The following is a 24,032-nucleotide window of genomic DNA, read 5'->3' on the forward strand; positions in this document are numbered from 1 at the left end:
TGGCTAAAACCGGCACTTTTACTGAAACGTTGATTAATGTGCACTGTCCCTGTAAAAATAAATAAACTGAAACTCCTGAACATCTAGTCAAATAGCTACCCAGACTATTTGCATTGCCCCCCCCCCCCCCCCTCTCCACACCACTGCCACTCTCTGTTGTCATCTATGCATAGTCACTTCAATAACTCTACCAACATGTACATACTACCTAAACTAACCGGTGCCTCCGCACATTGACTCTGAACCGACACCCCCCTGTATGTATTGCTATTTTTTACCGCTGCTCTTTAATTACTTGTCACTTCTATCTCTTATTCTTATCCGTATTTTTTGGTTTTTTGAAACTGCACTGTTGGTTAGGGGCTCGTCAGTAAGAATTGCACTGTAAGGTCTACTACACCTGTTGTATTCGGCGCACGTGACTAATAACATTTGATTTGATTTGAACTTGCCCTAGTCTATGATCAGTCAATAGTAATATGACCTTTGCATCTGGAAACAACTGTTGTGAATAATGCTAATGCATGGTAATGCACAATTATCCCACACTGCTTAAACATGCATATGCATCATCATTTCTAAAGGTTATAACGTTATAACTTATAATAAAATATTGTTTGTTATGATTTCCTCACAGGCCTATTAACCATTGACTCTTTTTTTTCTTCTTCATCTATAGTTGTTTTTGACAGCTGACGTTTACACTTAAAATGGGTGGGGCAAATAGAATTTTTGCTAACCTCAATTTGGACTACCCGGGCTCCGAGTCGCCGCTTCTGCCTGTCTCAAGCTCCGCCTTTTGTTCACTGTGAGCGTTAGAGACGGGAGGCAGGCAGGAGGCAGTGGTGTTGTCCTTGCAGTGTGTGTCAGTTCGCCAGAGAGAACACCGTACAGCATAGCTAGTTACATTTAGCAGATCCACAGAATTGATATATGTAGACTGACGCATAGGCTACGTTGAGCAGGCACCGGTTCCTTCCTGAATCAGACAACGGGGACCAACCATGGACCTATTCGAGTTTGACTTCTTTAGGGACTGGGAACTGGAGCAACAGTGGTACGTACAAGTGTTTCTTTTTATTTACATGATGTAGCTAATAACGTCTTTGTCAGAGGCTTTTTTCTGAAGACTAACCTAGCTGCGCTGCCACATCGATGCGCCCTGGCTTTTGGCGTTGGACTCCTGGAATGCTCGCATTCCTTCTCGGAACACATTAAAGTGAGAGATGAGTGTGAGGAATTATTTTAGAGCTCTGCGTATCTGCGCTTTGCCTCTATTGTCAGATTGTGCATTGTAGGACTATGTAGCGCTAGGACGTATTCGGTGCGCACACACTCACAGGGACCTATAGTGCCACCTCATGAATGGGGGAAGTTCACAGTTGCTGGTTTTGCTCTCTGTAAATATCAGCTTGAAATCGGGATGCGTAATTGTATAGTTTACACCCTAAACACGCGTTTCATAGGGGTTTTATTGAGGTCGCCAATGTAGCTACTGTGGTGAATTGCATGACAACTGAATAAATTGTCCTTGTCTGTCTTATTGTTTTAAATACCCCAGCTATTATTTGTCAAATGCTCTGCTATAAAACACAATTTAGACTATTTGTGTAGGCTTATTGTCAGGTTTGATTTGTAATGGATTGTATCGATTCAATAGGACATATCGCTATACATTATAATGGCCTATCACGGTGGTTTATTATGACATAGTCTAAGTTTACGCTGCTCCACATCTGGTCAGCGATGTGCAATATATTCGGTAGGCTACCTATTACAATAATTATATTCTTAACCATATGATGATAGAATTTCTAATCATTTCAATTTCTTCCCAATTTTAAGCGAATCTGTGGCATCCAAATTAAAGTATGGAAACATTACTAGAGCTAGTAACTTTAATTTGGAAGCTATTGATTCCCTAAAGATTGGGATGTTCTATTCCCGGTCGGAAGTAGCACCATCACAGAGAGATAGTAGAGGGCAAATAAATGTGATAACACAACCCATGACAGTAGGGACCAGCCTGCAGGATTTGATCCTCCCATTCTCCCCATGATTGGTAGCCTATCACTCATTTGTGTTTTCATTCTAGTCCATTCATCCCTCCTCTTAGTTTTCCTCTCCCCACCCCCTCACACAATAGTATTTGATGTGTGGCTCAATAGAAGGATTTCAACCACATAATAATTAAGTGCTGCATTAATTGTTTAATTTTTGTATAATCTTAGATGAATATACTATGCCTAGCCTACTGTAGCCGATACAACAACCTACTGTGCATTTTGACTGTTCAAATACCACGCGACTACAGGGTTTACTAATCGTGGTTGTTTCCATTGCTGCTTCATTGATTTTTGAGACACCTCTTTGCTTTAGTTGTTTTCTTTTAAACTCTTTCAATTCAAATCATGCCTCTTCATCACGTCCCTTCTACCTCTGAGAGTGCTAGACTGGAATGTGTAGCTATAAACAAACAGCTCATTACATCTTTCCATCAAAATACCTTTTTTTTCAATGTAATGTCCCTGGTTGTTTCACGAAATGATGAGTGATTGAGCATCATTTCATGCTGCGGTAGTTGGCTTTATAATGGTTGGTGGGATTTTAATTTTAAAATGTAATTGTTGGGTGTGCATTAGTTTAATCTGACCACAGTACCATGATCTGTTAAATAACTAGATCACACTGTAGATCTACCAGCAAGAGTTACATCATTTAATAGGAGTTACCTTGGTATTAGTGCTGAGCGATTAACTGACATTTCAGTTATTTGACTTTTTTAAAACAACTATTTGAAAGACGTTTTTTCTGTGAGCTCAATGCGCACAATGCACAGTTTCGCTAGAGAAAAATCAGACCCAGTCTGAACTGTGATGTAGTAGGGAGTTTTAGTTTCCAACAGGCCAATATTCTACATAGTTTAGCGCATAAAACGTGATAATGAACTACAATAACCATGTTTCTATCCCGTTTTTATGCGAATAAAGTCATACCATATAAACAAAAAAGTCACGACAGCTGTGATGGAACAGGACGTTTCGGTACAATTTTGTAAATGCTGACAGATCATTTGTTTGTTTGACATGTTGGCATCTTTTTGTGTCCGCACAATTAATTCTGCGAGAAATGGTGGTACAAATTTCTTTAAGCGCACAAATGGATTTAATAACCGTCATATCGAAGAACATTTTGAGTTACGCGATGATATGATGTGTGGTCCTTCCACTACGACAATGCAGTTTATTAGGTTACAGATCTGGCTATTCTGTTTTTTGTGTTTTGCATGTTACTGTTAAAAAAAAATAAAAACAAGTTATGGTGAGCTTCACAATGTGTTGAAAGTTCACGGTGATCTTGATGCTCATTTCCAATAAATATCGAGGGTATTTTTTATGTGACAAATAAAAATATTCTTGCTCTTATCTATAATAATCTCATTGTGTAGACTAGCCTACCTGCAGAGCCTACACGCAATGTATCTGCAAACTGTTGGCTAGAGCGCATGTGCGAAGACCAGAGTAGGCACATTTGCTATTTAACGCAACCGTTTTTGTGACAAAAGCATCGGTAGAGCTGAAAATGCGATTGAAACATATAGAATTTTAGATTTTTATTCGGTACATGAAAATTTAAGCGATAAAGTACATGTTGTGTGTACTACGTCATCACGCACTGATTTTTATCTACAGAAAGTCAATTTGGTGGTAACACAACACTTGTGGGAAAATGCACATATTTTCTTTATGTGGATTCTATTGTATTCGCATGAAAATCTGTCACCAATTGGATAGAAACCTAGCTAATGACCATAATCCATTGCACATCTACTTGTCCGGGTTGTGTTTATTTTACTTCTGCTGGAAGAGACAGAAGAATGCATGATAGTGAGGGGATGTAGTGAGCAGCTGTTACTTTGCAAGGTTTCTACCTGAAAATACATGATCTAAATGATTGTTAGTTGGTATTCAGCAGTCATAAAAGTATATCTTATTTACTTTGAAGAACTACTAAAATAGTTATTTTGTCAGACAGCATAGGCAGCAGCTCTATAGAGATGAGATGACTTGGAATGAAATAATAAAGTAATTAAATTAAAAATATATATTTTTTTATTAAAGTAATGTAAATAAATGATGCTTAATTAGGGTAAGCAGTAATGGCCAGTCACTACCATCATGGGACTTTTAATAATTGTTTTGTTTCAACCCATATAATTTAAGCCGAAATCAGAAAACCGTGATTCTTTATTACTAATCGTACTGACCTCAAAAATCACTAATCACTCAGCACTACTTGGTATTAAATAATTCAGCTTGAAGGACAAGGGTAGCTGAGATATGTTTGTTTACATATATTTTTATTACAGAAAATAAGAAATGTCAACATCTACATAATGTAGATGATTCCCATTGATTGATGCCTGCCATTACTGCTTTGGCTTCATCAATAGTTTTTTTCCCCCGCTTCACAACTAGAACTTGTGATAGTGATGTAAAATGATGTCCACCTCTTAAGCCAAGGGCAACACGGATATTGATTTGAATTTGATTACTCTCATGCTGGTTTAGGTACAGCAAGTGTTGGGTTTAATCAAGTCAAGGGGAAGGGGAGAGGGGGAGAGAGAGACTGTCTGCACGGAGGAAGAGACTGTCTGTACAGAGGGAGAGACTGTCTGTACAGAGGGAGAGACTGTCTGCACGGAGGAAGAGACTGTCTGTACGGAGGGAGAGAATGTCTGTACAGAGGGAGAGACTGTCTGTACAGAGGGAGAGACTGTCTGTACGGAGGGAGAGACTGTCTGTACAGAGGGAGAGACTGTCTGTACAGAGGAAGAGACTGTCTGTACAGAGGGAGAGACTGTCTGTACAGAGGGAGAGACTGTCTGTACAGAGGGAGAGACTGTCTGTACAGAGGGAGAGACTGTCTGTACAGAGGGAGAGACTGTCTGTACAGAGGGAGAGACTGTCTGTACAGAGGAAGAGACTGTCTGTACAGAGGGAGAGACTGTCTGTACAGAGGGAGAGACTGTCTGTACAGAGGAAGAGACTGTCTGTACAGAGGAAGAGACTGTCTGTACAGAGGGAGAGACTGTCTGTACAGAGGGAGAGACTGTCTGTACAGAGGGAGAGACTGTCTGTACAGAGGGAGAGACTGTCTGTACAGAGGGAGAGACTGTCTGTACAGAGGGAGAGACTGTCTGTACAGAGGGAGAGACTGTCTGTACAGATGGAGAGACTGTCTGTACAGAGGAAGAGACTGTCTGTACAGAGGAAGAGACTGTCTGTACAGAGGGAGAGACTGTCTGTACAGAGGGAGAGACTGTCTGTACAGAGGGAGAGACTGTCTGTACAGAGGGAGAGACTGTCTGTACAGAGGGAGAGACTGTCTGTACAGAGGGAGAGACTGTCTGTACGGAGGGAGAGACTGTCTGTACGGAGGGAGAGACTGCCTGTACGGAGGGAGAGACTGTCTGTACAGAGGGAGAGACTGTCTGTACAGAGGGAGAGACTGTCTGTACAGAGGGAGAGACTGTCTGTACAGAGGGAGAGACTGTCTGTACAGAGGGAGAGACTGTCTCTACAGAGGGAGAGACTGTCTGTACAGAGGGAGAGACTGTCTGTACAGAGGTAGAGACTGTCTGTACAGAGGAAGAGACCGTCTGTACAGAGGAAGAGACCGTCTGTACAGAGGAAGAGACCGTCTGTACAGAGGAAGAGACCGTCTGTACAGAGGAAGAGACCGTCTGTACAGAGGGAGAGACTGTCTGTAGAGAGGGAGAGACTGTCTGTAGAGAGGGAGAGACTGTCTGTAGAGAGGGAGAGACTGTCTGTAGAGAGGGAGAGACTGTCTGCACGGAGGGAGAGACTGTCTGTAGAGAGGGAGAGACTGTCTGTAGAGAGGGAGAGACCGTCTGTACAGAGGGAGAGACTGTCTGTAGAGAGGGAGAGACTGTCTGTAGAGAGGGAGAGACTGTCTGTAGAGAGGGAGAGACTGTCTGTAGAGAGGGAGAGACTGTCTGCACGGAGGGAGAGACTGTCTGCACGGAGGGAGAGACTGTCTGTAGAGAGGGAGAGACTGTCTGCACGGAGGGAGAGACTGTCTGTACAGAGGGAGAGAATGTCTGTACAGAGGGAGTGACTGTCTGAGAGTGCCACTATGCCTTGCCAGCAGCAGTAGAGAATAGGCGGCTGGGTTCTTGGGACGGTGGTGTAGTAGGGCTTTGCTCCAATCTGCAAGTCATATATCATGGCCTCACCACCAGTAGTAGCAATCATTTGATGATAGTCATGGTTCTCCCTTTCTCGCCATAATGGTTTCTTGTCACTCGAGGAGGAATTAGCAGATAGACAGGCAATTGACGGTTGTGTGTGGAGATATAGGCCTGGACTACTGTACTGTACACAGAGAAATAATAGCTCAATAAAGTAACACCTACAAATAATTTGTGCTAAAGCCTGTTTTATGGACATCCACACCTTGGACTGGGTTTAACTTGACCCTTTTAATTAGGCCTAGCTATTCATTGTCACTTTCTCTTTTAATTGTCTAGCTTCATTATTACTTGACTGATCCTCAGGGATTACCCTTACTTCAGTGTCTCGAGAAATATACATTTTCCCTTTTACTGGTACTTCTCAGCAGGAATTGCTGTCTAAATAATTCATTTTTATTTGTCTTGAAATGCGTAAAGCCTCACAGCGTTGCCGGACGATGAGGAGAGAAAAAGAGAGTCTATTGAGGCGATGTGGGTTTTGGATATGTAACGGGATACCGGCAAGGTCCCTGCCTGGTGAACCGGGATGGAAGGGAAAATACAATATTCAGTCTACTTCTACTGATAGTCTCACCAAAGGGGCCAAAACTCTATAATTCTGAACCCACGTGTCTGGGGGAATAAGCTGCTGTGGCAGCAATATTAATAGATAAAACACTTCTGAATCGAACCGTTATAAAGACTAATTAAGACAGATCAACAAGCCATCGTAAATATTATACAGCTGACTGTAATGTAATTCAGACCTTTAAGCAAATACCTACATTAGAAGTGGATGTGAGGTGTACAGTGTGGGGACTGTTGTGTAGACATAGACATTTACAAGCATTTCGCTAAACCCGCAATAACATCTGCTTAACATGTGTATGTGACCAATAACATTGGATTTGATTTGAGACATAATTGTGTCTTATTGCTGTAATATAAGAGCGCCCATAGAACAGTAGTTGTTGTATGAAACAGTGGGCTTTCTGTGGCTGTATATGTAACCACAGTTTTATATATATATATATATATATAACCTCAGTTCTACATTCATAAAGCATGTTTTTAGTTCTGGTCAAGAACTAAATGTAAAACATTTTGAAAGCTGTGCCTTGCAGTCCCTTTTCTGCAGTTTATTCACAGGGATGTCGTTTTCTCAAGGTCTACAGCAGACCCACCACATTCCACCCTGGTGCACAGACCACAGCTGGGGGCCACATATTATAATGTGTGCCTGAGGAGCCTCTCTCAATGCCAATCTCATTTGTGCCCGGCATGAAGAGACAGCCATGCCAGGCGGCCTGCTGGCATCTCTCTGTCCGTCCACCTCCTCTCCGCTCTGTCGCCGTGACACGGACTCACAGCAGTTGGCATCCTGGATCCGGGAGGTGCCTGCCAAGTCCGCTGCCTCGAGGACTCGCTCTGCCATCTGCCAACGAGCGGCGAGTGCTGTGGAATGATAAAGCAGAGCCTGTCAGTGATCATGTTCTGTGGAGACTTAAGGTGAGAGTGGCACGGCCCTTCTGCCCTCCGGTCCAGTGTGCAATTAACAAGTTCATCTGGAGCAGCTCTTCCTGTCAGAGCTGGGAGACCTCACCTCACTAATATCCACCTGGCCTCGGCCAAGAGCTGGACTGCAGCTGGTGGAGTGGAGTTGCTGGGGAGGGGGCAGTATTTGATGTGTGTCTCAATAGAATGATTTCTTTTTTTATCCTTGGCTGGGTGTTAATAGCCTGTGGTGGAAAGTGTATATTTCTGTGATGGAGAGGAAGTGATTCAAGATAAGGTAACACAGTAAAGGAATAGTCTTTGACTATCTAGTACAGCCTTGTCATAGAGACTAGCAAACCTGTGGACACATACTACCGAGCAATGGGATCACAAACCACCCACTCTAATACACACACTTCTGCATCATAATCAGAAAGCATGTGACTACCTTCACCCACCCTTAACCCTGATGAAGGGACCACTCATACCTCATCACGCCTGTCACAGTTTATCAGGCCTTACTCAGCCCTCCAATAGTCCCTCACTATAGTGGTGGAGAAAAGAAGAGATGAAGAGAGGGAATTCACTAAGACTGGGCTCAGGGGGATAAGACCCTTCCACTGCCAGTCCTTCACTAGCGGCTAGCCCAACTCCAGCTAAGCTCCTGGCTGGCACAACCTACAGTTAATAACTCTGCACTAATTACCATGGACCTAATAAGGACAGTAGTGATGGCCAAATGGAGGTAAATGGGGCAAAAGCTTGGCCAAGCAGGCTTGACACTGTTCTTATGCCGCCATGTGTAGAAAGAGCAGAGAGGAGAGACCGATGTGGAGGAGTCAATACTCTATGCACGCTTAAAGAGACAGACTGGTTTTAAATATTCAAAACTATTGACCATATGTACTTGTGGAGAGTCTTCCCTCCTACTAATCTGTTGCAGTGTTGTAATACTTAGTTCATCATCATGTTACTTTTTATGAACTATGTTCTTCTTTGATGAGGACTATGTAGCGTATTACATCAAGCCCTGCTTAGAGGACGCTCTACAAACTCTGGGAATTGAGTTTTCTTGAATTCTAGCTGAGAGGACTTGAGCGAACTGTCAAACTCTGGGAATTGAGTTTTCTTGAATTCCAGCTGAGAGGACTTGAGGGCACATTTGCAAGCCTTCTATGTGCTAGTTGCCCTTTGGGGAGAAATGCTGCTATATTATGTCCTGGATTTTCTCTGTGTGCATAAGTTTTTGATGTCTTGTTGGACTTTCATATATTTAGTTATACATCATTCATTCTGTTGTTGTTAAGCCTTACCACCAAAACAGTTAACAGTGTTAACATTTCTCAGAACAGTACGTGTTAGACAAGTTAAGTAGGTTCATTAGAGCAAAGCAGTAAATTAAACTAACAGCTCTGACATTTTCTCTCGTCAGCCTTCAAGGTTGTATTAACTTGGTAGAATAAACCCACTTCTGAGAAAACCATTTAAATGATAATTGAATGAAACAAGCAAGAAATACAGTGAAAATAATTGAAATCTATGAGCAGGGGTTCTTAACAAGGCTGCCATGTTGCACTGTCACCTGATTGGTCGGGCTCTAGTTTCAGTATCTCTAAGTTAATAGCATACCTTTACTTTCCAACTACGAAGGCCAAGTGCCTCCACTGAAAGCACTGTATGACAAATAAGATGATTCAGTGGAGCCAGGCAAGGAACGGTCAAGATCTTTTCTCTCATGGTAAAGTTTACTTTAGGATGACCTTTAGTGATTGTTCCAGTGTGAGCCAAAGTAAATTTCTAATTCTTTCAATAAAATATATAATATTAATGGTAATGTGGAATAAGCAATAGTATGTGCTTCCTCTGCCAGAGAACAGAGCTTGTTGTGACATTATTTCACTGTTTGTGTTTAGAAGCCGATCGGAATAGTTTTGACATGCCACATAAGTAACGGTCTAACATGTACAATGTAATGACCTTTATCGAATACATGTCTACTAATACTGTACTTCAACCCCCTCTAGGCTTTGTCATCACAGGCATGCTTTGCCTTCGGGTACAATACAAACAATGTAATATTATTAATCTACAATTAATATTGTTAATCATGAATGAGCTAGTACAGTTTATGATGGAAGACGTCCCACTCGCTGAATGCACGCAACAATGGATTACACACTGCTTCCTCCCCCCTTCCTCATCCTCACTGTAGAAAAAGGGAGAGGTACCGTTAGCTAGTGGAATATATTTGCAGGCCCTCCTGTCCTCTCTGACAGAGAGCACAAAGGAAGCCTAGTGTCGGGCTGCCTGTGAATGAATCACACCTTGTTTGTTTGGGGAGACAGATGAGCAGTGGGAACTGTTGTAGCTCTACACGCCAAACACCTTTGCAAGAGGAGGAGCATCTCCCGTTTACCCAGGCCCCTCTAATCAACCTTTATTTATTGCAGTCTCAGTCTTAATTCGAGTTTTGTGTACCATTTTACCAATGTGTAAAATGTGCTTTCCCGTTTTGTCAATGCTACTATTCAGTTATCACTTGTACCAATGCTATTCATTCTCTGTCAGGTACGACCTATTCAGAGTTGTAGTGTACGCAGTCTTTTCAGTATGCCCCTATGCATTGTTTACATACAGTTGAAGGCGGTTTTATTACCACAAAAATAAATAGTTTTATTACCACAAAAATAAATACACGTAAAATAACTTAAATAGAGATTGGCTTTGTTAGAGTCCCTGTGCTGTTAATTGTAGTGAGCAACAAAATGAATAGGATGGAGAGGAACAGACTGCTGTTATCTGTCGAGGGGAATACACTAACCTGGTGATTCGGACATTTTGATGGGAGCCAATCTAGGTTGAGCTTTAGGCCCCTTAACAATCAGTTGAGACTGAGACTCACTTAAAACTAATGCAATGGTACTGTAGAGAATATGAACCATTGGGCTCAATACATAACACAATGCATTTGTACTTTTCTCATTATGTAAAATATGAAATCATTTATTGCACTCAATTAGTATTTTGAAAATGTAATAATAAGTCATTTTCCTGTTACAATATCACAATATATTTTGCAATCAGAACATTCTGAAATACATATTCAATGGATTATCTTGGGAATTGAATTAATTAAATATAATGTTTTCCTCAACATTGGACAATACATTTGATGGATATTACAATGGCATTAAACATATGCTATCAAAGTAGACTTCTAATGCTGTTATTCGTATTAGTCCTCTGTTATTTGTCCATTGTCAGATTAAGCACTTTTCTCCGGATAAAGTCAGTAGCTTTTCAGCTCTTTAAGGAGTTATTTTCCTAATATTACAGTGGAGAGAAGGGGGGTCAGGGTAAACCCCATTAAGTCAGGCAGTTTATTTGGTTTAGTAACACCCCTCATCACACTAAAAACCCAGAAGAAAACACATCTCATGCTGGGAAGCACTATGTTAGTTGTTGCAGTAGAATAACTGTACTGTGGACTTTTCCCATAGCTGTCCTCTGATAAAGTATTGCCCTTGTGTTTAATCACTGTGATAAATTCAGCGGAATAGAGCTATTACCTTCTGAGGTGTCTATGTTAAGACACATAGCTTAGCCTTTTGATGTGTCTATGTTAAGACACATAGCCTAACCTTCTGATGATTATATGTTAAGACACATAGCCTAACATTCTGATGATTATATGTTAAGACACATAGCCTAACCTTCTGAGGATTCTATGCTAAGACACATAGCCTAACCTTCTGATGATTATATGTTAAGACACATAGCCTAACCTTCTGATGATTATATGTTAAGACACATAGCCTAACCTTCTGATGATTATATGTTAAGACACATAGCCTAACCTTCTGAGGATTCTATGTTAAGACACATAGCCTAACCTTCTGATGATTATATGTTAAGACACATAGCCTAACCTTCTGATGATTATATGTTAAGACACATAGCCTAACCTTCTGATGATTATATGTTAAGACACATAGCCTAACCTTTTGACGATTATATGTTAAGACACATAGCCTAACCTTCTGATGAACCTTCTGATGGTCCCGTGTGGCTCAGTTGGTAGAGCATGGTGCTTGCAATGCCAGGGTTGTGGGTTCAATTCCCACGGGGGGACCAGGATGAATATGAATGAACGTTCCAATCTTTAAGTCGCTCTGGATAAGAGTGTCTGCTAAATGACTTAAATGTAAATGTAAATGATTATATGTTAAGACACATAGCCTAACCTTCTGATGATTATATGTTAAGACACATAGCCTAACCTTCTGATGATTATATGTTAAGACACATAGCCTAACCTTCTGATGATTATATGTTAAGACACATAGCCTAACCTTCTGATGATTATATGTTAAGACACATAGCCTAACCTTCTGATGATTATATGTTAAGACACATAGCCTAACCTTCTGATGATTATATGTTAAGACACATAGCCTAACCTTCTAAGGATTCTATGTTAAGACACATAGCCTAACCTTCTGAGGATTATATGTTAAGACACATAGCCTAACCTTCTGAGGTTTCTATGTTAAGACACATAGCCTAACCTTCTGATGATTATATTTTAAGACACATAGCCTAACCTTCTGATGATTATATGTTAAGACACATAGCCTAACCTTCTGAGGATTCTATGTTAAGACACATAGCCTAACCTTCTGATGATTATATGTTAAGACACATAGCCTAACCTTCTGAGGATTCTATGTTGAGACACATAGCCCAACCTTCTGAGGTTTCTATGTTAAGACACATAGCCAAACCTTCTGAGGTGTCTATGTTAAGACACATAGCCTAACCTTCTGAGGTTTCTATGTTAAGACACATAGCCTAACCTTCTGAGGTTTCTATGTTAAGACACATAGCCTAACCTTCTGAGGTTTCTATGTTAAGACACATAGCCAAACCTTCTGAGGTGTCTATGTTAAGACACATAGCCTAACCTGAGGTTTCTATGTTAAGACACATTGCCTAACCTTCTGATGATTATATGTTAAGACACATAGCTTAACCTTCTGAGGTGTCTATGTTAAGACACATAGCCAAACCTTCTGAGGTGTCTATGTTAAGACACATAGCCTAACCTTCTGAGGTTTCTATGTTAAGACACATAGCCTAACCTTCTGAGGTGTCTATGTTAAGACACATAGCCAAACCTTCTGAGGTGTCTATGTTAAGACACATAGCTTAACCTTCTGAGGTTTCTATTCTTCTTCTTCATTTTTCCTTTTTATTTTTCTTCTTCTCTTTTCTCCCCTCAAGCAATACAGACACATCCACATTGACTCAGGATGACAGGCGAGCATGTGAAGTGTGTGTAAAGTAGTGGCAGGTACCCTAGCGGTTAAGCGAGTTGGGCCAGTAACCATCACTGGTTCAAATCCACAACCCGACTAGGTGAAACATCTGTCGATGTGCCCTTGAACAAGGCACTTAACCATAATTGCTCCTGTAAGTCGCTCTGGATAAGAGCGTCTGCTAAATGACAAAAATGGAAATGGAAGTGTATGTGGACCTCCCAGACCACTAAAGTCATCATCGAGGCTAATGTTTCAGCCATGCCTTTGTGATGGAGACAGATGATATGTTACTGTGTGGTCTGTAAGGTGCATATTGTAGTAGGCCTATTGCAGTGGCTGGCATACTCTGCTGTCTGACTCTTAGTTACAGTAAACCAGCTGTGCCTTTCGCAGTGCAGTATGTCTCAACGTAAGGGTGGTGTCAAGGTTGACAAATTAACACCATGGCATAAATATATTAGCTTTTTTATTTTTGTCCCGCCGCTGTAATTCCGTTCCTCTGGCTCACAAGAATGTTTTCACAGAAAGAGGCAGACATTAGCGTCACATTAGGACTGCTTCATTATTTCTCTCTTCCTTAAAGCTCTTGTAGAATTCCCCCAAGCTCTTCACGTTATCTGAACCTAGTGGGATTCCTCGCTGCCTTCTCCCTGTGTGGAAAATCCAACCTTTTGGTGAAAAAGTGCCAGAGTGATTTCTAGCTAAAAGGCCTGTGTGGCTGTGGAGACTGAGAGACACCCAGGAAGTGGCGGCTGTGTTGGGAGGGAAGTCAACAAGCAAATGATCCAGATAGTGGTGAGAGGAAAACAACATCAGTTGAGGAGTGATGGCCACTTCACGGTGCCTGGTATTGGTGACTTTTGGTGATTTTGATGGTCCTGTTTTCCCAGTGTCTTTCTTCACAGATCCTATGGCATTGACCCTAAGTGTCAACAACATACCTGTTGCAAATCAATTTGACACTGTTTTGGTCGAGTGGCCTGCTAGTCGACTAGACAAGAGGAAGAGTGTAGTGTGTGTTTGTGGCCACACCCTCGTTGATATTTTGCTATTGATCTCTGCTCTAATTTCTGCCTTCCTCCCGAGCCGGACACACAGCAGAGATGTGTTCAACCAGTTTTATTGTGATGTGACCAAGATGGATGTGACATTGTCCTCTATTGCACACCAGAGTGTGTGAGTGTTAATAAAGCCATTAGCACAGTCCGAGACACTAGAGAGAATATTGAAATTCTCATTATTCTGCAGTATTAAACGGTAATATGCCACCTTCTCTCTCTACTCTCCTCCTCTATCTATCTCTACTTATAATTTCCCTCCCTTTTCTTCTCTCTCTTCTTCCCTTGCGTGCTCTCTCCCTCTCTTTTTCTTACTGCTTTCTCTCTGTCACTGATCCACTCTTGCTGTCCCTTTAAAGCTTCATGAATTCATTTTGTATTTAAAGCAGTTAGATACATAAGACTGGTGGTGTTCATAATAATGGATCTTATAATTATCGTCCTCACACACTGGCTCCAGAATTCTTTCTCTCTTTCTCTCTCTCTCTCTCTCTCTCTCTCTCTCTCTCTCTCTCTCTCTCTCTCTCTCTCTCTCTCTCTCTCTCTCTCTCTCTCTCTCTCTCTCTCTCTCTCTCTCTCTCTCTCTCTCTTTCTCTCTCTCTCTCTCTCTCTCTCTCTCTCTCTCTCTCTCTCTCTTTGTCTCTTTCTCTCTCTCTCTTTCTCTCTTTCTCTCTTTCTCTCTCTCTTTCTCTCTCTTTGAGGCCTACAGAAGAAAGGAAATGGGCTATACAAAAAATCGTATTAGCTGGTTGATAAGCTGAATCAGGTTAGTTAGAACTGGGGTTGGAGCGAAAAATCTACATGAGATTTGCTCCCCAGGAACAAGGTTGGAGAGCCCTAAAATAGTGACACAGAGAAAAAGCCTTGACTGGGTCAATGAAAAGCAGAGCGGGAAGGAATTCCTGGTCTGGCACCAGGAGAAATCTTTACAGGAAATGTCCGTGGCACACAGGAAGCAGCGAGTGTGTCGGGACAATACCCCAACCTCTCGTGCTCATTGATTGGCTGAGAGCAGGTTTGTGCTCCCAATTAACATTGTTCAGTTTCATTAGGGTCATATTAGACACAGCCAGCTTCTGCTGATCCTGACTAAGAATCCAGCAACCGGCAAATCAATTAGAACCAAGGAATGGCTTCTGCCTCTGTGCCTCTCTGCCTCTCCTAACAAATAGACAGACAACCAGTTAACTGGGGCTGTCAGCAGAGCGGCTCTGGCAATAATGGCATCGTTTCTGGATTATGACTCTCTGGGCACCCTGGTCAAGTGTGGTTTCCTATATTGAATTAACTTCACTAGGATGACGGTGGGTGTAGTTGAACACATCAGTTCCATATTGTTACAGATCCCAGGGCGTGCTAGCAGAAACATTAGATTTGTCTCACGTCATTAGGTGTTCATTGGCTGGCTGAGCTGTAGAGAACCACCAGCATCTTAATTGGTTACAAGCAAGATCATTTTTTTAATCATACATTTAGGAAAACAAATGATGTCATGATATTTTTGGATTACATTTTTTATCATATCCATATTAATCCTATCAGAATGATCATATAATATTATTCTCCTTATTCCATGATGTCCCTTCATATCTGCGCTATTGGTTGTATGTGTGTTATTGGGTGGAAGCTGTGATTAGAAGCTTAGGAAAGTGATGTGATTGGTCGGTGTGTGTCACAGATTCCCCTCATCCAGGCTTTTGGGAGTGAGTTTCTTCCAGTCCCCTCTGTGGCGTTGCTCCAGGTCGCATCCTGAATGCTATCTGCCTGCTGCAGGAATGCCAGGGCTGGAGCAGTGGCACCGGTTGGGTCTGCAGCTGAGCAGACAGGAGCGTGGCGGTAGCGTAGGTGGTGGCGCGAGGGCAGATAGCGGTGGCTCTGGTGGCTCTGGTGGCTCTGTGGCTGCAGATAACAGGGGACTGGCAGGCGTGGGCATGGCCATGGCAGCCCGCGGTCTCACACCGCTGCATCTCTGGCTGCCAGGAGGGTAACACAGGCGACCTCACTACCCTACACACACACACATACACACACACGTGAACACACTTGTGTACGCACACACACACGTACACTTTCTATACATTACAGCAACACACACTTCTGTCTAACACAGCTCCTCCTCTGTCTGTCTCTCCTCTATCTATCTCTCATCTGTCTCTCCTCTGTCTGTCTCGCCTCTGTCTCTATCTCTTCTGTCTGTCTCTCCTCTGTCTGTCTCTCCTCTGTCTGTCTCTCCTCTGTCTGTCTCTTCTCTGTCTGTCTCTTCTCTGTCTGTCTCTTCTCTGTCTGTCTCTTCTCTGTCTGTCTCTCCTCTGTCTGTCTCTCCTCTGTCTCTATCTCCTCTGTCTGTCTCTCATATGCCTGTCTCTCCTCTGCCTGTCTCTCCTATGTCTGTCTCTCCTATGTCTGTCTCTCCTCTGTCTCTCATCTGTCTCTCTCTCCTATGTCTGTCTCTCCTATGTCTGTCTCTCCTATGTCTGTCTCTCCTCTGTCTCTCTCTCCTATGTCTGTCTCTCCTCTGTCTCTATCTCCTCTGTCTGTCTCTCCTCTGTCTGTCTCTCCTCTGTCTCTCCTATGTCTGTCTCTCCTATGTCTGTCTCTCCTCTATCTGTCTCTCCTTTGTCTCTTCTCTGTCTCTCCTCTGTCTTTATCTCCTCTGTCTGTCTCTCCTCTGTCTGTCTCTCCTCTCTCTGTCTCTCCTCTGTCTCTCCTCTGTCTCTCCTCTGACTCTCTCTCCTCTGTCTGTCTCTCCTCTGTCTGTCTTTCCTCTGTTCTTCTCTCCTCTGTTCTTCTCTCCTATGTCTGTCTCTCCTCTGTCTGTCTCTCCTATGTCTGTCTCTCCATTGTCTGTCTCTCCTCTATCTGTCTCTCCTCTGTCTCTTCTCTGTCTCTCCTCTGTCTTTATCTCCTCTGTCTGTCTCTCCTCTGTCTGTCTCTCATCTGTCTGTCTCTCCTCTCTCTGTCGCTCCTCTGTCTCTCTCTCCTCTCTCTGTCTCTCCTCTCTCTGTCTGTCTCTCCTCTCTCTGTCTGTCTCTCCTCTGTCTGTCTCTCCTCTGTCTGTCTCTCCTCTGTCTGTCTCTCCTCTGTCTGTCTCTCCTATGTCTGTCTGCCCTCCAGCCCTACATTGTTGTTGTAAAATGAAGGACTGACTAGTTTGGGTGGCAGTGTAACCTATGACCAGTTTATGAATGGATTCATTATTTATCAGAAGTTGAATTTTCAGCTGTAGTATTCAGAGTATGCTACTTTGAGTTCTCACTGACCTCCATGTTATGAGCCAAGGTAAAGTATTGCTTGCTTGCTTCCTAGATGAATGTCACATAGTTTATTTTCAAATGTTTCAATGTCTTACCTGTGTCTGCTGTATCCCCGAGGAAGGCCATTTAGCGAACCAATCCACATAGGTCTATTTCCAACATTTCAATACCTTTTCTGTTCCTAAATAAAGGACTGCAATCTATGCTTTGAAGCTTGTCTGGTTAAAAGGCAACAACAAGCTGCTGTAAAGTATCTATATTTCCTCTGTATCTACATGCTTATAGGCTTACAGAGGAACATAAAAACAGAGGAAAATGATGCACTGCTTCTCCAACCACTTGGCATCAAGCTCTCGGCCGCCGCTGTGCCGGCCTGAAATGGCCAAGGGAACTAAAAGGCAATTGTATTATTTTGATAAAGTTGATTTTATTGGAGAAGCAATAGGCTCCAACTATGCATGAATACTCTGGGTTTTTGTACAGGATGACATGCAGTGCATAGAAATGTAATTAGCATTGAATGGGGAGCAGGGAGATGGATCCAGTGCTCTTTGACAGACAACAATTGGAAGGTCAGAAGCTTGAATGGAGCCACTGACCCAGTCAAGAGGGGACTTGAGGGAGACAGCGAGCGGAAAAACCCACCATCTCTGACCACCATGTCTGACCACTGTGGCTACCGTGACCTTTCTGATTGGTGGAGGAGCGATCCATGTGTCCAACATGTGCCCTGCACAGTTCACTGCCCTCTTTTTCGGATGATTGCGTGGCATAGATATGGGTGTCTAATTTGTGTGAGAGACATGCCTACTGTTGACTGTGGTGGGTGGGGATGTGTCTAACAGAGAGAAGCTAACATGGCTCCACCAGACTGGTGTGAAGAGGTCCAAGGCTTGGTTCTTCTTTTTTCTCTCTGCTCAATTTACCGTGGCAACAGATATGAGAGGGGCTGGTTGTTAGTGCTAAATGGCCTGCAAAAAATGATTCACCTTGTGCTGTAGGGGGTGTTTGTGAAGTGGTCGATTACGTTCTCTCTCAGTGAGGGAGTGAGCAGAGAGAGCGGAGGGCTGTGGGGTGAGACTGGAGCTCTTTGTGAGACCAAACACAGAGACAGTGTGTGAGGAGAGAGAGTGGCCGGTCTCTGGACCCTGCTCATCTGAAATGGGAATGAAAGAGAGAGGAGAGGGGACCCTGGCAGCTTGGCACTGCTCTGTTTGTCTCAGGGTAGATGAAACAGCATTGACACTGCACTGCTAAAATAGTACATTTCAATTAAGGGGTAAACAAATATTTATTTTCATCAGATAAATGTCCTTTGTGTGGTTTATGATCACTTACTTTTGGCACTAGCTTAGAAGGGTGTTTTACCATTTTGCCTTAAAATGTATTTTTCATGATTGATGCAATATTGGGGATCCTGGTTGGTGTGACATTGAGGGGGGAGGGGGAGCTTGTCCCTGTCACTAGAGAGTTAGATGGTTTGAAGGGGGCTTGTTCCTGTCACCAGAGAGTTAGATGGTTTGAGGGGGGCTTGTTCCTGTCACCAGAGAGGTAGATGGATTGAGGGGGGGGGGGGGGGGGGGGGCGGTTGTCCCTGTCACCAGAGAGGTAGATTGATTGATGGGGGGGGGGGGGGGGGGGGGGGGTGTCCCTGTCACCATGAGAGGTAGATTGATGGGGGGTGGGGGAGGGCTTGTTCCGGTCAGCAGAGAGGTAGATTGATTGAGCGGGGGGGGTTGTTCCTGTCAGCAGAGGGGTAGATGGATTGAGTGGGAGGGGGCTTGTTCCTGTCAGCAGAGAGGTAGATGGATTGAGGGGGGTGGGGGGGGAGGGGCTTGTCCCTGTCACCAGGGAGGTAGATGGCTGTATCTCTCTCCTCATCGTTGTAGTTTCTCTCCTCCTTATCATCTCAGTGTAAGTCTGTGAATGTGTGGCTGGAGCTGTTAGGAGCAGTGGGGATCTTGTTATTCCTTGGTCCAGACATTTAATTGCCGCACATCCCTTTTACGGGATCATTTTCGTAAACAACCGCTGAATTGGCAGCGCTCCAAACTCAAAAATAATACTAAAAATATTTATAATCATGGAATCACAAGTGAAATATACCAAAACACAGTTTAGCTGACCTATCGTGTCAGATTTTGCAAATAGACTTTACAGCGAAAGCAATCAAAGCGTTTGTGAATGTATCAATCAATGCTAGAACAGCTAGCCTTAAATTAGCTTGGTCACGAAAGTCAGAAAAGCAATAAAATTAATCGCTTACCTTTGATAATCTTCCGATGTTTGTACTCACGAGACTCCCAGTTACACAATAAATGTTATTTTTGTTTGATAAAGATTAGTTTTATAACCAAAAATCGCCATTTGGTTTGCGCGGTATGTTCAGAAAACCACAAGCTCGTTCTGGTACTGAAGGGCAGACGAAAATTCCAAAAAGTATCCGTAATGTTCGTAGAAAATGTCAAAGGTTTTTTATAATCAATCCTCAGGTTGTTTTTAACATACATAATCAATCATATTTCAACCAGACGGTAAACTGTTCAATTCTACAGAGATAGAAAATGTCGAGCCAAATCTCTCATGCGCAGGAACCAATCTGTAAAGGTTTTCTTCCAGGGGTGAAGGAGAGGACCAAAATGCAGCGCGGCTAGTGTTAAACATGTTTAATACAAACACAAGTGAAACACTACAAACAACCTAACAAACTAACAAATGTGCAAAACCGATACAGACCTATCTGGTGCAGAACACAAACACAGAGACAGGTAACAAACACCCACAAAATCCCAACACAAAACAAGCCTCCTATATATGAGTCTCAATCAGAGACAACGACTACCATCTGCCTCTGATTGAGAACCCACACTAGGCTGACATAGAAACAGACAAACTAGACACACAACATAGAATTCCCACCCAGCTCACGTCCTGACCAACTAAACACATACAAAACAACAGAAAACAGGTCAGGAACGTGACACAATCAAAGGACACCTGGTCATCCACTGACGCGTTTTGATAAATCTCGCTAATTTTTCAAAATCAAAGCCTGAAACTATGTCTAAAGCCTGGTCACAGCCTGAGGAAGCCATTGGAAAAAAAATCGGGTTGATACGCCTTTAAATGGAGGAGGGGCAAGCAATGGAACAAGGATATATATATTTTTATAGCACTTCCGGGTTGGAGTTCCTCAGGTTATCCCCTGCAAAATCAGTTCTGTTATACTCACAGACAATATTTTGACAGTTTTGGAAACTTTAGAGTGTTTTCTATCCTAATCTGTCAATTATATGCATATTCTAATATCTGAGCCTGAGAAATAGTCTGTTTACCTTGGGAAAGTTTTTTTTCCCAAATATAAAAATTCTGCCCCCTAGCTTCAAGAGGTTTTAACACACAGTGAGAGCTTCCATAAGGAAGGCCTTACATGTGAAGAGATTAAGTGGAGAGGAGAGAGAGCACTGGCTCGCCGTCTGTCGGATGCTGCATATAATCAGGCCTGTCCACTTTTAGTATTCACCATCATGAACTCAACAGCGGAAACATAAAAGTACCAACTGGGGTAATGTTTTTTACCCCAAATTGGTATTGATTGCAGAGACACTGTCTGTCAAGCAGTAAGACTTTTTATTTTAATTACCTTTTATAACACAAGTTAATCGTTTTAATTCCCCCAAATATGTATATATATATTTCCACACAATTTCATCCATTCAACTTTATTTATTCAAAGCGTTGTTGTTCTTTTATACTCAGAGGTTGAGAAATCTGCCATTGAGCTAATATGACATACCGGTACGACCTAAAATGGCCACAGATTTGGTGAAATAGGTGATATGGATGCCGGTGCGATCAGACTTTTAGTTCTAACTTTGTATTGCCATGGGATTGTTTTTCCATGGGATATCAACTCAGTTCCTATTGCATCTGAAAGATGAGACTCAACTTGGTATAAAGACTGGAAGCTAAATACACCGAGTTTACAAAACATTAATAACACTTTCCTAATATTGTGTTGCACCCCCTTTTTCCCTCAAAAAAGCCTGAATTCATTGGGGCATGGACTCTACAAGGTGTCGAAAGCATTCCACAGGGATACTGGCCCATGTTGACTCCAATGCTTCCAACAGTTGCAAAGTTGGCTGGATGTCCTTTGGGTGGTGGACCGTTCTTGATACACACGGGAAACTGTTGAGCGTGAAAATCCCAGCAGTGTTGCAGTTCTTGACACAAACCGGTGTGCCTGGCACCTTCTACCATACCCCATTCAAAGGCACTTACATATTCTGTCTCGCCCATTCACTCTCTAAATGGCACACATACACAATCCATGTCTCAAGACTTAAAAATCCTTCTTTAACTTGTCTCCTCCAATCAAATGTATTTATAAAGCAGTTTTTATATCAGCAGTTGTCACAAAGTGCTTATACAGAAACCCAGCCTAAAACCCCATAGAACAAGCAGTGCAGATGTAGAAGCACGGTAGCTAGTAAAAACGCCCTAGAAAGGCTCTGAGGAGTGGCCAGTCCTCTTTTGGGTGTGCCAGTGGAGATTATAAGAGTACATGGTCATTAAGGCTAGATTGTTCTTCAAGATGTTCATAGATGACCTACACTGATTGAAGTGATTTTAACTTCTTATGGTTGCAGGGCGGTGCCGGTACACTTATGACAACAGCCACTTCAAGTGCAAGACGCGAAATTCAAAAGATATTTTTTTTAAATATTTAACTTTCACACATTAACCTGTTTGGGCTGCAGGGGCAGTATTAAGTAGCCAGATAAAAGGTGCCCATTTCAAACGGCCTCGTACTTAATTCTTGCTCGTACAATATGCATATTATTATTACTATTGGATAGAAAACACTCTCTAGTTTCTAAAACCGTTTGAATTATATCTGTGAGTGAAACAGAACTCATTCTGCAGCAAACTTCCTGACAGGAAGTGGAAAGTCTGAAATTGAGGCTCTGTTCCAGGGGCTGCCTATTAAATCCCTTGTTATTTATTAGTTTAGATGCACTTCATACGTCTTCCACTAGATGTCGACAAGGAGTGAGAGAAGAAATGGACTGTGTAACTTGATCTGGACTCGAATTACAGCTCATGGAATGACGTGTCCTCCATTTCCTGTTTTCAGGAAGGCGCGAAGAGAGACATGGATTTGCCTTCTGTTTAGCTGTCGTTATAGGCGACTACTATCTCCGGCTTGGATTTTATTTGATACATGTGACCATATCATCGTAAAGTATGTTTTTTCAATATAGTGTAATCAGATTATTGAAAAATTTTCGGGAGTTTTGCCGTGTTCCGTTCTCTGACTTTGTTGACGATGGAGCGATTCGTGCCACTTAGCTAGTGCGCTTCCTAAATCGAGAGGGAAAGTGTCCGTTCTAAATCCAAACAACGACTGTTCTGGACAAAGGACCCCTTGTCCAACATTCTGATGAAAGATCACCAAAAGTAAGAAACATTTTATGATGCTATTTCATATATCTGTCGTGCATGTGAACTAGTCGTCGGCGCCCAACGTTTGGATACTCTAGCTATACCGAAGTGGATGTCGTAATGAAGTTATTTTTTTAGAATTCTAACACTGCGATTTCATTAAGAACTAATGGATCTATCATTTCCTATACAACATGTATTTTTTAGTTATGTTTATGAATAGTCATTTGATCAGAATATGTGTGTCAGAAAAAGTGTCCGAAAAAAATCCGGACGTTGTGGGACAAAATAGCTACGTTAGCAGAATGTATAACCACTGATTTCAGCTCTAAATATGCACATTTTCGAACAAAACATAAGTGTATGTATAACCTGATGTTATAGGACTGTCATCTGATGAAGAATATCAAGGTTAGTCAAAAATTATATATCTTTTGCTTGTTTGTTACGATCGCTAACCTTTTGCTACTGGGAAATAGCATGTCTTTCTGGCTATTGTGGTAAGCTAATATAACGCTATATTGTGTTTTCGCTGTAAAACACTTAATAAATCGGAAATATTGGCTGGAATCACAAGACGCCTGTCTTTCATTTGCTGTACACTATGTATTTTTCAGAAATGTTTTATGATGAGTATTTAGGTATTTGGCGTTGGTGTCTGTAATTATTCTGGCTGCTTTCGGTGCAATTTCTGATTGTAGCTGCAATGTAAACTATGATTTATGCCTGAAATATGCACATTTTTCGAACAAAACATAGATTTATTGAATAACATGTTATAAGACTGTCACCTGATGAAGTTGTTTGTTGGTTAGTTTGGTTGGTTCTTGGTTAGTTAGGTTGGCTTTGTGCATGCTACCTGTGCTGTGAAAAATGTCTGTCCTTTTTTGTATTTGGTGGTGAGCTAACGTAAATATACGTGGTGTTTTCGCTGTAAAACATTTAAAAAATCGGACATGTTGGCTGAATTCACAAGATGTGTACCTTTCATTTGCTGTATTGGACTTGTTAACAGGTGACATCAATAAGGAATCATAGCTTTCACCTGGATTCACCTGGTCAGTCTATGTCATGGAAAGAGCAATTTCTAATGTCTTGTACACTCAGTGTATGCATTTAAATGTTTTAGTTATTTTTTTGTTATATTGGATGCTACAACCCCCAGGGGCCAAATCTGGGGCTCCATATCTATTATCTT

The 24,032-nt window shown here is 42.2% G+C and overlaps 1 protein-coding gene across 1 annotated transcript in view; it reads left to right on the top strand.

The window, feature by feature from the left end:
• The first annotated feature begins 769 nt into the window (after nt 1-769).
• Nucleotides 770-24,032, top strand: part of LOC129827608 (AF4/FMR2 family member 2-like) — a 344,455-nt gene continuing 321,192 nt past the window's right edge. Inside the window, exon 1 of the mRNA XM_055888597.1 lies at nt 770-1,057. Within this exon, the coding sequence (XP_055744572.1) occupies nt 1,005-1,057 (53 nt within the window). The 5' untranslated portion in view covers nt 770-1,004. The remainder of the gene's footprint in view (nt 1,058-24,032) is intronic.

This window comes from Salvelinus fontinalis, chromosome 29, assembly GCF_029448725.1.
Source record: "Salvelinus fontinalis isolate EN_2023a chromosome 29, ASM2944872v1, whole genome shotgun sequence".
In the NCBI taxonomy this organism is placed as follows: domain Eukaryota; kingdom Metazoa; phylum Chordata; class Actinopteri; order Salmoniformes; family Salmonidae; genus Salvelinus; species Salvelinus fontinalis.